A 12563-nucleotide genomic window follows, 5' to 3' on the forward strand; every position below is an offset into this window, starting at 1 on the left:
GAGTTTGCTGTGAATGGCACGATTTGAAGGCCTTCTCATTGCCCATGTGATGCTGTAATAAAGCCATAATAGTATGACCCGAGTTTCACCAAGAATCTTCTTGCCCAATGTTGATTCTAACAGCCATGTAGTTTATGGTTTCAAGTTTTATTGAACGTCATTGATTAGATTACTAAAATCTTGTTTAATCAAGATTATCAGCATTCCTTATTTGTTGATTTTGAAGTAGGTGAGTTGTTTATCAGTGTTACTCTCTTTGCAGAGTATCGGAGGAGAGGGGGCAGTTCATGACAATTTGAGGTCTTCTGCTCAAACTAATGACTGTGTTCGTGATGCGATTGTTGGCACTTTAGAGGTAGTATGCACAGTCCAACCAAATGAAATATTCATTCCGGTGCCAGACATCCAACTGCCCACAGCTAATATGTTGGTAAGTTTTATTCTCATATTGGGTAAACCCAGTGTTGGAAGGTTCATTATTTTAGCTTTTGTTATATTAATATATCCATTGTGTGATGAAAATAGGTTTGCCTAGCATAAGTATATGCATTTCTATTGGTAGTTTTTTTTTAATATTTTGATCATAAGTTGCATGGTAGAACGTAAAATGCTTATCCATTTACTCACAATTCAATCTTAGTTTCACAATGCCGCCAATGTTAAATGGTCTTGGTTTAAAATATAAGGGGCTCTCCAGTTAACTCTCGTGCAATGAAACTTATTATGAGCCGATTTTAAATGAAGTGTGCCTCATTGGTCCTGAAAGGGACTGGAGGGCTTATATGTAAACATTATGTGGTATTATTGGACTGCAAGGATGATAAAGGTTAATTTATCTGGATGGCTGTGAAATAGCCACACTAAATTAATCCTATGGTGTACAGAATTTAAATTATACTGTCTGAAACTCATCTGTAACTTACCATGGTACTTTCTGGGACAATATCTGCAGTGTTCAGTGGGGGTGACTGTTGTAGTCACAAATGTTAGATGGAAAGAATTTTTTTGTGGGAGACCCTGATTTTGTTTTAAGAAGAAAAATATTTGATGAGCCTCTCAACCAGTTGTGGGTTCATTAAAGTATTTTCTTTTGCGTGCTGCCATCCCTGATAAACCATGGGGTCAAACACCTAGTACCATGAGCTTTGGTAAAATTGCCCTTGGAATCTGCCTTGTGATCTTCACTGTCAGCCAGCAATGGTTTAATTTGCACCAGTCCAAGGGAATTTTTTCTCATTCCAATGTATGTGCATTTCATTTGTAATAGGAACTAAAACTCGATGACAAATGTTTTTGTGAGCATGTCCTGATTTGCTAATAGGAAGGAAAAAATAGCATTAGGTTAATTAAGTGTTCAAGTGGCATTAAGCTTCACTGTTGAATACAATTTCATGTTAGATTTGTTGAAATTCTGTCCATCAACAACTCAAAATTTGTGCACTGATAATTTGGAGTTTATTCTTTTACAAACATCATGAGTGAATGGAACTCTCTGCTCTAATTTCCATGCTGCAGGCATTTCTGTGAACCGTTTACAATGCTCCTCAAATGGCAACATCAGTCAAGCTTGTATGCAATGGAATTGGGCCCCTTTTATGTTGTCTCTTTGCTATTAGTACTGAAAATACTCTTTATCTATCATCCATATCTCATTCTCAATCTCAGAGAGGAGAACTGTTATAAGATAATAGTAGAACAGGGAAAGCTGGCAACTACTTCCGTTGAAACATGTGCCATATAATCATATGCATTCAGAGAGTTAAGAATATTTATTCTCCAGCAAGCTCCAGAAGGGAAATTGAACAACTCCCATTATAAATAAAGTACGAGTATAAAACTATTTAGTAGTTACGTATAGTTATATAATCATTTTAATACAAATGTTTGCATTCATTGCCTAATATCTTTATTTTATGGCTTGAAGAAGCATATAAAATGTTTAAAAAATGTGAATTACATGGCAAATGGTGTATCAAAACAGGATTGGTTTGGTTTCCTGGTAGCAGACCATTAAACGCTTGGCAGATATGAGTGAAGGCATGAAGTTTATTTATGCTTGGATTTTTCAAAAACAAATGCATTCATCCATTTCTGATAAAAACAATTAAAATAAGAGTGTGACTGTAGTACAGTAAAATTGGGTATTGGAGAAAAATTAAGACACATATTTTCTAGATTATTTGTAAAGACATGATAAATAATAAATAAAATGGATACTAGGGCTTACTGGAAATTTGAAAATGATGATGGAAGGGGAATTTTTATAGGTAAGGACGGAGAACTCTAGAGATGATAACCAGAGATAAGTTAGGGTATAAGATTGGAGGGTAAATGGAAAATAGAATTGCCGACCGTAAACCAAAAGAGAACACCTTTTATAGGAGTGTCTATTCACCATTGGGTTACAAAAGCATCTTTGGAGGGGTTGCAAAGATACCGGATTGTAATACAATACAGCCTTTATAGTAGCTACCCAATGCCAATGATGGATCCAGCAGTTGAAAGTGCTTCTGAGATTCCTCTCTTACTGATGACCACTAAAGGTGGTTGAGAGTATGCACGCATGAAATGGAACCAAGGAGTTAACTGCTTCATCATACATATGTGCAACCACACCAAAAATTGAAATCTGACATGCCTCAATATTTTTCGAGACATGCTGTATTGTTTGATAAGCTCATAGTCTACCACAGTAACAATATGCAATATGAACTGGCTGGCTCCCAGCATGATGGATTATGTCAGCCAGAAAACCTTTATTTTGAGATAATTGTGACAAAAATAAATTCATCCTTATTTGAAAACTAGTTTTAGCAGCACGAAATGATGATGGTGCAGTTGGTGCACTCACATGTTCATCCACACACAGGAACCCACCTGCTGTTTGAAAAAAAAACCAGATACCAGTGTTTGATGGGCTATATCATCTAAACGAGGTAATCAATTTAAATGACCTAAAAACATGCAACAGGGAATTTATTTTTATGTTGGATAATTTCCTCCAAAAATTCTATCCTGGCCATGGTATTTCCTGTTCTTAATTTCTCCTAAAAATAGTACCTGTTTTTTGTGTGTAAAATCAAGTTGCCAACTGTGAGAACTTGGTATTCCCACAGTTTTCGTTCCAGTAACTTGGAATTTTATACAAGAAAGCCAGATATTTGGTTGACCATTTGCAGAAAAATAATGTTTGCACAACAGAAATTGATAGATTTGTTGTAAACAATGCAAAGCCTTGCTAACTTCAAAGCCAATGGATCAAATGAAAATTGATTGGTACTGATGTATGCTGTACGATGATTTTAATACTACTGTTGATAACATTTACGTTGAATATTGCTGATAAAGTCAGTGTCGCTAAATATTTATCTAAATGTTTCTACACGTATGCTGGCAGCTCTGTCGTGGGAGAGGGAAGAGACATGAGGTGCATGGTTGCCACCAACTCGGCCTAGGCGACAAGTGGGCGATTCATATACTACCAAGGTACAATGCATCAAACTGCACGATATGGCAACTGTGCACAACTTTGAAAGTCTTTCACTTTTCTGTTGTTTTGGTTTGGCCTTCCTCACAAGGCAGAGCAAAACTGACAACCGGAGAAGAAAAAAAGAATAAATATCAAACGGTATTAAATATGCTGCTGCCATTTAAAGTGTATGATCTAAATTCTTGCATTATTTAAATTCCACGGCAAACAACAGTACCAATAAATTTTCAATTGGTCAAATGGTTTGGAAGTTAGCAGAGATTTGTGTTGTTTAAAGCATCCATCAATTTATGTGATAGAAACAATTTGTAATCTAAAAACTGTTGAGAATAGATCTGGCTTTTTTACATCAAAATTCCTAGTTATTGGAATGAAAAGTACGGGGATATATGAAGCTCAAATTTTGGCAACTTGATTTTACACACAAAAAACGGGTATGTATTTGGAAAAATATAAGTACAGGAAATACTATGGGGCGGAAATTTTTTTGAAATAAATGATCCAATGAAGAAATTGGTTGTCTTTCATATTCTATTTGTTGCATTGAAATTCATTGCCTCATTTAGATGATAAAGACCCTCAAACTTGGCTGTCTTGCTTTTCTTTACAGACATAAGGTGGGATTCGAACATTTAACCCCTGGGTTGGTGACAATTACTGGGTGCACTACTACGTACTTTCTCCCATGGCCATTTATACCCTAAATGGTGTTTAGCCTCACCAACTGTCTGCCTCCAATCCTTTCTATCTTCTGCCTCCTCGTTGCCGACTCCCATTCTCCCGGTATCAATCAGCACCTCATCCTTCCATCATTTTTTTGGTCTTCCTGGAGGTTGTCTTTCATCAGGGGTTTCTTCCCAGTCTTTTTTGCTAGGGCCTCTATCTGTCTTGGCATTGCCCTGCCCATCACAATCTGCAGCTCTTTAAGTTTCAGCAACTATATTTGGCAAGTTGAATTGATCCCTAAATTCCCTGTTGTTTTTTTATTTTTCAGTTTTAATTTTCTCATCTGGGTTGAAAAAAGCTGTTCTAAAAACTTCATTTTAAAAGGTACATAATAAACTTTTTTTCTGTTCTTTTTTCGATGAGCCTTGATTCAGCTCTATACAGAAGGGTCAGTCTTATTGTGGTTTCATACATTTAAAGTTTGGTTCTTATGGATAAAGGTTTTGATGTTAGGAGTCTGTTGAGGACATACGTACTTGTACTACATTAAATATTATTAAAAATATGTAATTAATATTAGGACTTTATTGAGTGTTGTGCTGCGTTCTTTTCCTGTGTCATGTAAAAGTGGAGAATAAAGAATCTCAAAGAGAAGAGAAGAATCAAATGCTGCATGGAACAGCTCCAGATGGAATTGAAAGTGATGCAATAAACCCTTTGGCAACTGATAACTTTGTAAATGAACACTCTTTCCTTGTTTACTCGTTTGGTGCTCATGAAGCAACATCTACATCATGGCAGCTACTACCAAGTGGCTGATGACGTAAGGTATTGTCATGATTCCTTTTTGTGTTATTTTCCGCCCTGAGCACCAGCCACTGGTGTTAAGGTATGGGTGAGGGTCATTCTCCATTCTTCACCTGTTTGCCGTGCTGAAAGCTCCGAAAAATTGTTTTTTCGATTTTTTCTATTTTACCCAGTTTTGCTCTGCAAGGACATCTTCTGGGGGTGGGTTTTTTGCAACCTCTTTCATTATTACTTTCATTTTATAATGCAGAAAACAGTAAAATATTCTCACAATTGTTCTTATACATTTAAAAAAACTTTAACAAATATTCAAAGCGAAATAAAAAAAAGATTTTTTTGCAGTTGATGAAGATAGGTAAGGTACTTTATTACAAGGTATTTAATCTTTCTTTATGCCTATTTACGCAATGATTCGCATGTGAATATTTAATTGATTTTAGGGGAAGGAATGGAAATATTTTTCCCTTGTTGTTATTTTATTTTTAGTGTCAATTTACGCTATCGTGGTAATTTGCTTGGCGGGTTGCCTAATATTGGGCATACTCCAGGTATGTGCTATTCATTCCTTATGATAAATAATAAATGCTTCCTTTCTTGTACCTTTAAAGATTCCAAGTGAATTTCAATTGCTATGATTTCATCATGTCAAAAAAAATTTTTATCGCTGTGATTATTTGCTGGTATGCTTGCAATAATAACCATATTTGCATAAATTTTACAATAACTTAAGTGAAGTCCTGGTTCCACGTTGTAATTCATTTTTACTATGTACATTTCATGGACAATAGCTTGGCTTCCCCATCCGTACGTTCTCTTACATGTGAATTAGAGACTCATTACATGACTTTTTCCATAATATTTGAAATACTTACAATCACTTTATTTGGCATCCACTCCAACAAAAAAATGCCTTTGAGAACAACATCCCCTAACCTAGTCTCATGCTGCCGAAGTCTGCAAAATGCATCTGGCCAAAGGGTACACGGATGAACCGTGCTGAATTCAGTGTAAAAAAATGAACAAATCCAAGGATGTGAAATGGGCAATGCGTGTCCTGAAAAAAAATTACTCTATGGAAATATTTAACCATAAAAGAATTTCCCTACTTTGTGGCCTTATTGTTCATACAAGAATTATCAAAATTTCCCATTGATCTGATTATTGAAAGCTCATCCTTTATATGACTTTCATTGCTTCAGGAGAGAGAAGTCGCATGATCAATTCATGTCAATTCTCCAAGCCCTTCAAATCCAAGAGAACCTATTTGCGTTCTCTGACTCTAACACTCCTCTGACTGACTGATTATTCAAAATTAGCCCCGTTATAGACACATTCAAGGAAAAAATGGACAATGTAGTGACCCCCTCTCGTGACCTAAGTTTGGAAGAGTCTAAGGTTCCATGGATAGCTAGGCTGGGATATGGTGAATATATAAGGGGAAAGTGCTACAGGATGCAATTAAGTTGTATATGTTGATGCAGCAAAGGGTTTGGCACTGTAAGTCCTCCAACTCAGAAGTGTCTGGAAAAGGGCATTTGGAGAAGATGGTAAACAATTGACGGAGGATCATTTTTACTGTGGCCAATCCATTTTATATGGATAACTTTTGTAACAGTTTTTTAGATTCCATCCAAATTGGAAAGCTAACTTGACCACTGAGGAGAGGTAAGAAAGGTATTCCTCTTGTGGCGCTCTGCCAGGAATTTAAGAAAGGTGAGGTGGTGGAGGCCTTTTCTGAGGATAAAATCTGTATCCTAAGGTAGAGGGATAAAAGGGAAGTGCGGGTGAACAGCGCTGAATTCAGAGCAAAAAATGAATGAATCCACGAAAAGACGAGGGTGCATGCCAAGAAAGCCTCAGGCGGTGGTTGAATACAGCAATTACAACTGTGGCATTGATCATTGGGATCAAATGATGTCTTACTTTCCCATTGAAAGGAAATCCATCAAATGGTGCTAAAAATTAGGAATCCACCTACTGAAATTACTGTTGCTGAACCGTTATTTTTTATTCAAAGAAATTTTTTGGAAAATTACTCTCATCGACTTAATAATTCAAATTATAGAATCTCTTATGACAGTATCTGTACCTTCGACCCCTTTCAGGAGATAGTCATCCTAGCCTGCCTCATCCAAAACCAAGGACTTATCATTTCCCCAATTTTCTGAAAAACAAGAAAGACAGAAAATATGAAAACAGAAGAGATGTAGGTAGTGCTACGAGAAGAATGACCACCAAGACACATCATATTATAGCCCCACCCTGAGCCTCGATTATGTCTTGACTGTTTCCAGAAGTATCACAGGAATTTGTTATGCAGAAAATTATTTACCCAGCGGGAAAAAATTATTTTTTTTTATATTTTCTATTTAAATGTTTATTTAAAAATGATATAATATAATGCATAGTAATTAGTAAATGAAAAAGTATTCAAATTATGCTGGCCAATTTCTGCTTTGTAAAAAAATATGTTTCATTGCAATAATTATTCGTTTATACAAATTTTCCTTTTCATTTATAAATCAATTCGTTATTCATTATAAAGTCTAATCCAGAGGATATCATATCGTTCAGTATAATGTTTCCATCATAGGGAGCAACACTTTTGCTGGAAATATTGGTAACACTCCAAATATTTTCTTTAGAGCAATGAAACATTTAAAATCGTATTTAAATGTTTCATTTCCAGATTGAAAATGAATATTTTGCTGCACTAATATTTTCATTATTTTTTCCAGAAAGTGATTAAGTCTGAACGGGTTTTCTCTACAGTACTGCCAAAGAGCAAAGAAATAAAGGAATCATGTAGGTGTGTTGCGGGAAGGTATCACAAGTTTGACAGGATACTTAGAAAATTTTAATTTCAAATTTTTAATAAATAAAAGGCTTACTTTTGGAAAAAAAATTATGTGAAAAAATGTACCAGGTATCACAAATCATAAGATCACGTCGTTAAAATAACAATAGAAATACAAAATTTTGCCGTGAAGTCAGCCCTAGGGCGTTTTCTCCAAAAAAAAACAGTCAGCACGGAATCTGTTGAGCACAGTTAAGTTATGATGCAATTCCATTCCTCAGTTGAGCACTCCTGCAGGGCTATTCCCATTTTCGTATCGTCGGGTCATAACTAGAAATCGGTCATAACTACCGCCTCGAGCGCTAGGTACCGCCTCGAGCGATTCCCATCTGAGCTCGAGGTCATAAAGCGGGCGGTACGTAAGACCCAAAGGCCGTAATATTATGAACTGCCCAAGAGGCTGTCATATGTAAGGCGGTAGAATAAATTAAGACTTTAAAATGAACCTTGTACGGGAACGGAGGCGGATTCAGCGGGCATTAGTGTTACATATTGCTGAGAGACGCCGATTAACTCTAGAAAGACGGAGATTGAGGGATGCCCACAATCCTTTTGAATACGAAGATTATATTTTCGTCAATTATTTCCGTGCGTCGAAGGAGGTTGTTATATTCGTGAGCGAAGCCACGGAAAATGTCCTAAAGCGGAAGAACGTGGATGGATTAAGCGTTCAACTACAGGTAATTAGTTAGCATAAAACTATTGTTACTTGATGGTTTTCCGTGGTTTTACTTCTATTGATCGTATGTTTTTATCGTGAACATTCATTTAAAGGTTCTTGTCGCCATCCGATTCATGGCAGAAGGAGGGTACCAAAGAGGCGTCGGGCAAGATTTTTTCTTGGCCGTAAGCCAACCCTCTGTGAGCCGCTGCGTCAAAAATGTGACGAGGGCAATATGCGACCGGCTGTACAACGACTGGATCAAACTCCCGTCCACAAATATGGAAAGAAATGAAATACAAGAAAGGTAATACTGTTCTTTGTATACACATCACGCACGTATTTATCGCTAACTGAATTAAAACGTTGCCACATTCTCCTCAGATTTCGCCCAATGGCCAGGTTTCCGGGAGTGCTGGGGGCTATTGATTGCACTCATGTTGCCATAGTTACGCCTCTGGAAGGAGAAGAGGGATACAAGAACCACAAGGGGTTCTATTCCTTAAATGCCCAAATGGTGACAATCTATGTCTTTTTATAAAGTAACAATCACAAGACTGCCATTCTTTACTAATTTCATGTTTGCCTTAAACTGCCTTGAATAATGGTGTATACCTAATGGATTAAAGACCCTCAAAACCGTACTCCTAATAATCAACCAAGTGACTGCATGAATGAAAAGTACCTTTTTAAATCATCAAATGCTTGTTAATTTCCAGATTTGTGACTCCAATTTGAAGATAATGGATGTATGTATTTATCCGGGAACGGTCCATGATCAATTTATTTGGCGGTGGTCTCGGGCAAGGATTCAAATCAAGCACTTGCATGAAAATGGGCCTGAGCAGTATTACCTGCTTGGTAATTTGATAGATGATTTTCAACAAGTTAACTTATGATTTTCACATTCACTAAGATATTTTTCTCATTACAGGCGACTCAGGTTATGCCCTTGAGCCATGGCTAATGACCCCAGTTGCTAATGCACTCCCTGGCACACCAGATTATGATTATACGCAAGCCCATTGTCAGGCAAGAAATGTCATTGAGCGGGCATTTGGGGTTATGAAAGCACGTTGGAGATGCCTCCTGAGAGACAGGGTTCTCCACTATCAACCCCAGCAAGCAACCACCATAGTGACAGCATGTGCAGTTTTGCACAACATCTTGTTGCACTACAGGTAAGTCAGCTTTCATAATAGAACATGCAAGTGACATTATTGAGCATGGGGACAGTATTAATAAGATATTTTTTTCATAGACTACCACCGCCAGAACCGGAAGAAATAGAAGAGGCAATGGTTGATATGCAGCAAGGCCCATTACCAGGAGACCAACTGGCGCTGGCCAGAGGAATTCAAAGGCGCATTATCAACAGATATTTTACGTAAATTATGTTAACAATCAATATAGGTATTGACAACTATACATACTGTTTTTTTGCTTCAAAGTATTGAAGTTTCCTTATTTAATTAGGTGAAAATGACCTTGCGTACACACTATGATGCATGGATATTCACTTAAGGCAGAAAAACTCATTGAATAATTCACATCATTTTTAATAAAATATTTCAAATTTAATATTCACTATGAAATACAAACCATTTTTAAATAAGGGACTTAATTAGATAAATAAAACTTCAAGAAAAAAAACATTCATGTTGAAGAACCTCCTTCAGTCTTTGCTCCATAAAGAAGAATTAACCTAAAAATAAATGTCCATTGGTAACACCTGTAAGGAAATTAAATTTACATTGGATGAGAAATAATAGCAATTTTTCGGTGGATTTAATTTTATAGTCTTATTCACCACATCACTGCTCGCTTCCGCAGGTCAACTTTTCCAGTGCAGAAGCTATTCTCCCATTCACTGCCACAAGCTCCCTCAGACTCCCAGCTATCTCCCTTGTTTCCCCCACCAGTTGAGACTGTTGATCCTGTAAGCCATGAATGGCTTCTTTGATCTCCTAAAAAAAGTTAGTGGACAACTAAAGTAACTAATTGAAGACACGAAGTATAGTATCAAATTTTCCAAAAATGAAGTGTTTAATTACACAAATAGATGGTACCTTTAACATCTGAAGGTGGTTGTCTTCATATGCCTCCACCTTGTTATTTACAATGTTTAACTCCTTAAGGAGAGAAGGCCGCTTGGGTTGGCAGCTTTCTAGTTAATGCAAATAGATAGAATATGAAGTGAATAGCAGTCTACATTTCGTGGCTTAGAAACAAAATAAGAGCAATTACAGCCTCTAACTAAGCACTAGATAAAATAGAACAACACTTGCAGCTTAACCATACCCATACCAAACAGACAGAAAGGCAAGATGTGTACCAGACTCTCTTTGAGGCTGGATATCCACGAGCATCTTCAAAGGCAAAATTGAGTTAAATTTCCATGTAGAACGATACATAGCACTACTATAAATGTGATCTCAACTCTGTTCCAAGTAAAAAAACAAATGTTAGATACATTATTGTTTACAATGGGGAATTCCCAACAGAAGATGACAGTTGGGAGTGAAATTAATGCGGCAAATCTCCAAACACTATTGTTGATACTTCTTGAAAACCAATTGTGAAGAGAAAATACTGCTATGACTTACTTTGGGCTGCAACACTTCTTTCTCCAGCAGTCCCTGTTGAGTAAGAGTGAGTGGTCCATGAAAAATTTATATAACACTGGGTGCTCACATAAAAGCACAGAACCTCGAAAAAGCAAATGATATTTGATATAAAGGAACACACCAGCGTTGGTTGAGCAAATGTCGACACTCTCATCTAGAGTGACCATGGAACTCTCCCCGACAACAACCTGTAAGTATTAAGCAGGCTCATCGTAGAGTATCATACTTTACCACTCAAAAATTGTATTTTCAACAGTTATAGCTTTCCACCAGCCATTCACAGAATGTCAAATCAACATGGCAATACTCGTTACCTCAAATATCCCTTCCTCCAACTCCATTTCTCCTGGGTTTTCACATTCATCCTAGAGTAATCAGTGATAGAATCAAAATGAAATGGCCAAATAGCATCATTGACTAATATTTAGTGTCATAACCAATGCATCAAATACTCACAGACTCAACTCTTTCAATACCATCAAATAGAGGAATGGATGTAAAATGCCCTATTACCCCTAAAATCTTTTTCTCGATCTCGGAGAGTTCACTATCTGAGACCGCCTATAGAGTAAAAGCTCAACTTATCAAGTATTATCTCATTCCAAACATGAAGCCATTTTCCATAACGTGTTATTTCTATTACTTACCGAAGCATTACCAGTCCTCACACGCTCCGCATTCATTTGGGCGTTCTTCGCCCGAGTTTTTCTCTTCAAATCCTTCCAGACCTACAAGGATCGTACAAAATTTATAATAAGGTATGTAATATACAATGGCATACTACCGTGATAGAAACGAAAACTGCTCAAGATCTTAAAATTCTACTGGATGAAAAGTCGGAGATTCGGCAGAAAAGTAGTTAATAACTTAATCTTCACCTTTTTCCACTGGTCCACACTTTTTTGGGGTCCATGACCCCCAACAAGTTCGGCCAGCTCGCACCACTGCCTCTCGGCCGTCGCCTTTCCTTGTGGCCCTTGGAAGCGTCCACACGCAAAATCACGATGGTCAATCATGTAATTAACCAAAACGTTTATTTGGCTGTCGCGTACTCGAGCCGCTCTTTTCTTTGTTTCCCTGAAAATATAATTAAATCACTCTTTGTCCGTATCAGTGAAATTGTTAAGCGATGGCAACTATAACGAGATTTTATGCTAGACGGAACAAAATGGGAAGCGATATGGTATTATACGGATTTAGGAACAATTAAATGTATAAGGAAAGATTTTTGTAAGTGTTGTTTACCTTATCTGCTCCATTTTTGGTCGTTTACCGTTCCAAACGAAAGAACACTTCTACGTGTTTACCGCGCTATGTGACTTACTTGATTTTCGATCGTCATTTACTTTCACTGTTTCCAGCGACTGCCACTTGAATATAGGAGTTTTGGTAGCGCTAGTAGTAAACAGGCCGTTCCTCACGTACTGTACCGGTAATAACTCTCATATTCACCTC

The 12563-nt window shown here is 37.1% G+C and overlaps 4 protein-coding genes across 5 annotated transcripts; 2 read left to right on the forward strand and 2 right to left on the reverse strand.

Annotated features, from left to right (window-relative positions):
- The first annotated feature begins 8055 nt into the window (after positions 1-8055).
- On the forward strand, positions 8056-9380 carry LOC124172138 (putative nuclease HARBI1). Its single transcript, XM_046551545.1, has 4 exons — positions 8056-8500; positions 8595-8788; positions 8866-8998; positions 9201-9380. The coding sequence occupies exons 1-4, from the start codon at positions 8261-8263 to the stop codon at positions 9378-9380; spliced, it is 747 nt and encodes a 248-aa protein (XP_046407501.1). The 5' UTR covers positions 8056-8260.
- On the forward strand, positions 9379-10252 carry LOC124172330 (putative nuclease HARBI1). Its single transcript, XM_046551775.1, has 2 exons — positions 9379-9662; positions 9743-10252. Exons 1-2 carry the CDS (start codon positions 9448-9450, stop codon positions 9870-9872), a joined length of 345 nt encoding a protein of 114 aa, XP_046407731.1. The 5' UTR covers positions 9379-9447; the 3' UTR covers positions 9873-10252.
- Positions 10253-10295: 43 nt separating this feature from the next.
- Positions 10296-11643, reverse strand: LOC124172329. 2 transcript variants are annotated; one of them, XM_046551774.1, is made up of 6 exons: positions 11565-11643; positions 11423-11473; positions 11230-11296; positions 11088-11120; positions 10551-10648; positions 10296-10448 (listed from the first exon to the last, which is right to left on the reverse strand). In XM_046551774.1, the coding sequence occupies exons 2-6, from the start codon at positions 11447-11449 to the stop codon at positions 10296-10298; spliced, it is 378 nt and encodes a 125-aa protein (XP_046407730.1). In that variant the 5' UTR covers positions 11450-11473; positions 11565-11643. The 2 variants fall into 2 exon arrangements, with proteins under 2 accessions (XP_046407730.1, XP_046407729.1); XM_046551773.1 differs by lacking the exons at positions 11423-11473; positions 11565-11643 and having other exon boundaries at positions 11088-11262.
- Positions 11644-11704: 61 nt separating this feature from the next.
- LOC124172331 lies at positions 11705-12385 on the reverse strand. The gene is made up of 3 exons (XM_046551776.1): positions 12354-12385; positions 11987-12185; positions 11705-11836 (listed from the first exon to the last, which is right to left on the reverse strand). The coding sequence occupies exons 1-3, from the start codon at positions 12365-12367 to the stop codon at positions 11705-11707; spliced, it is 345 nt and encodes a 114-aa protein (XP_046407732.1). The 5' UTR covers positions 12368-12385.
- Positions 12386-12563: the final 178 nt, after the last annotated feature.

This window comes from Ischnura elegans, assembly GCF_921293095.1.
Source record: "Ischnura elegans chromosome 13 unlocalized genomic scaffold, ioIscEleg1.1 SUPER_13_unloc_1, whole genome shotgun sequence".
NCBI classification, from domain to species: domain Eukaryota; kingdom Metazoa; phylum Arthropoda; class Insecta; order Odonata; family Coenagrionidae; genus Ischnura; species Ischnura elegans.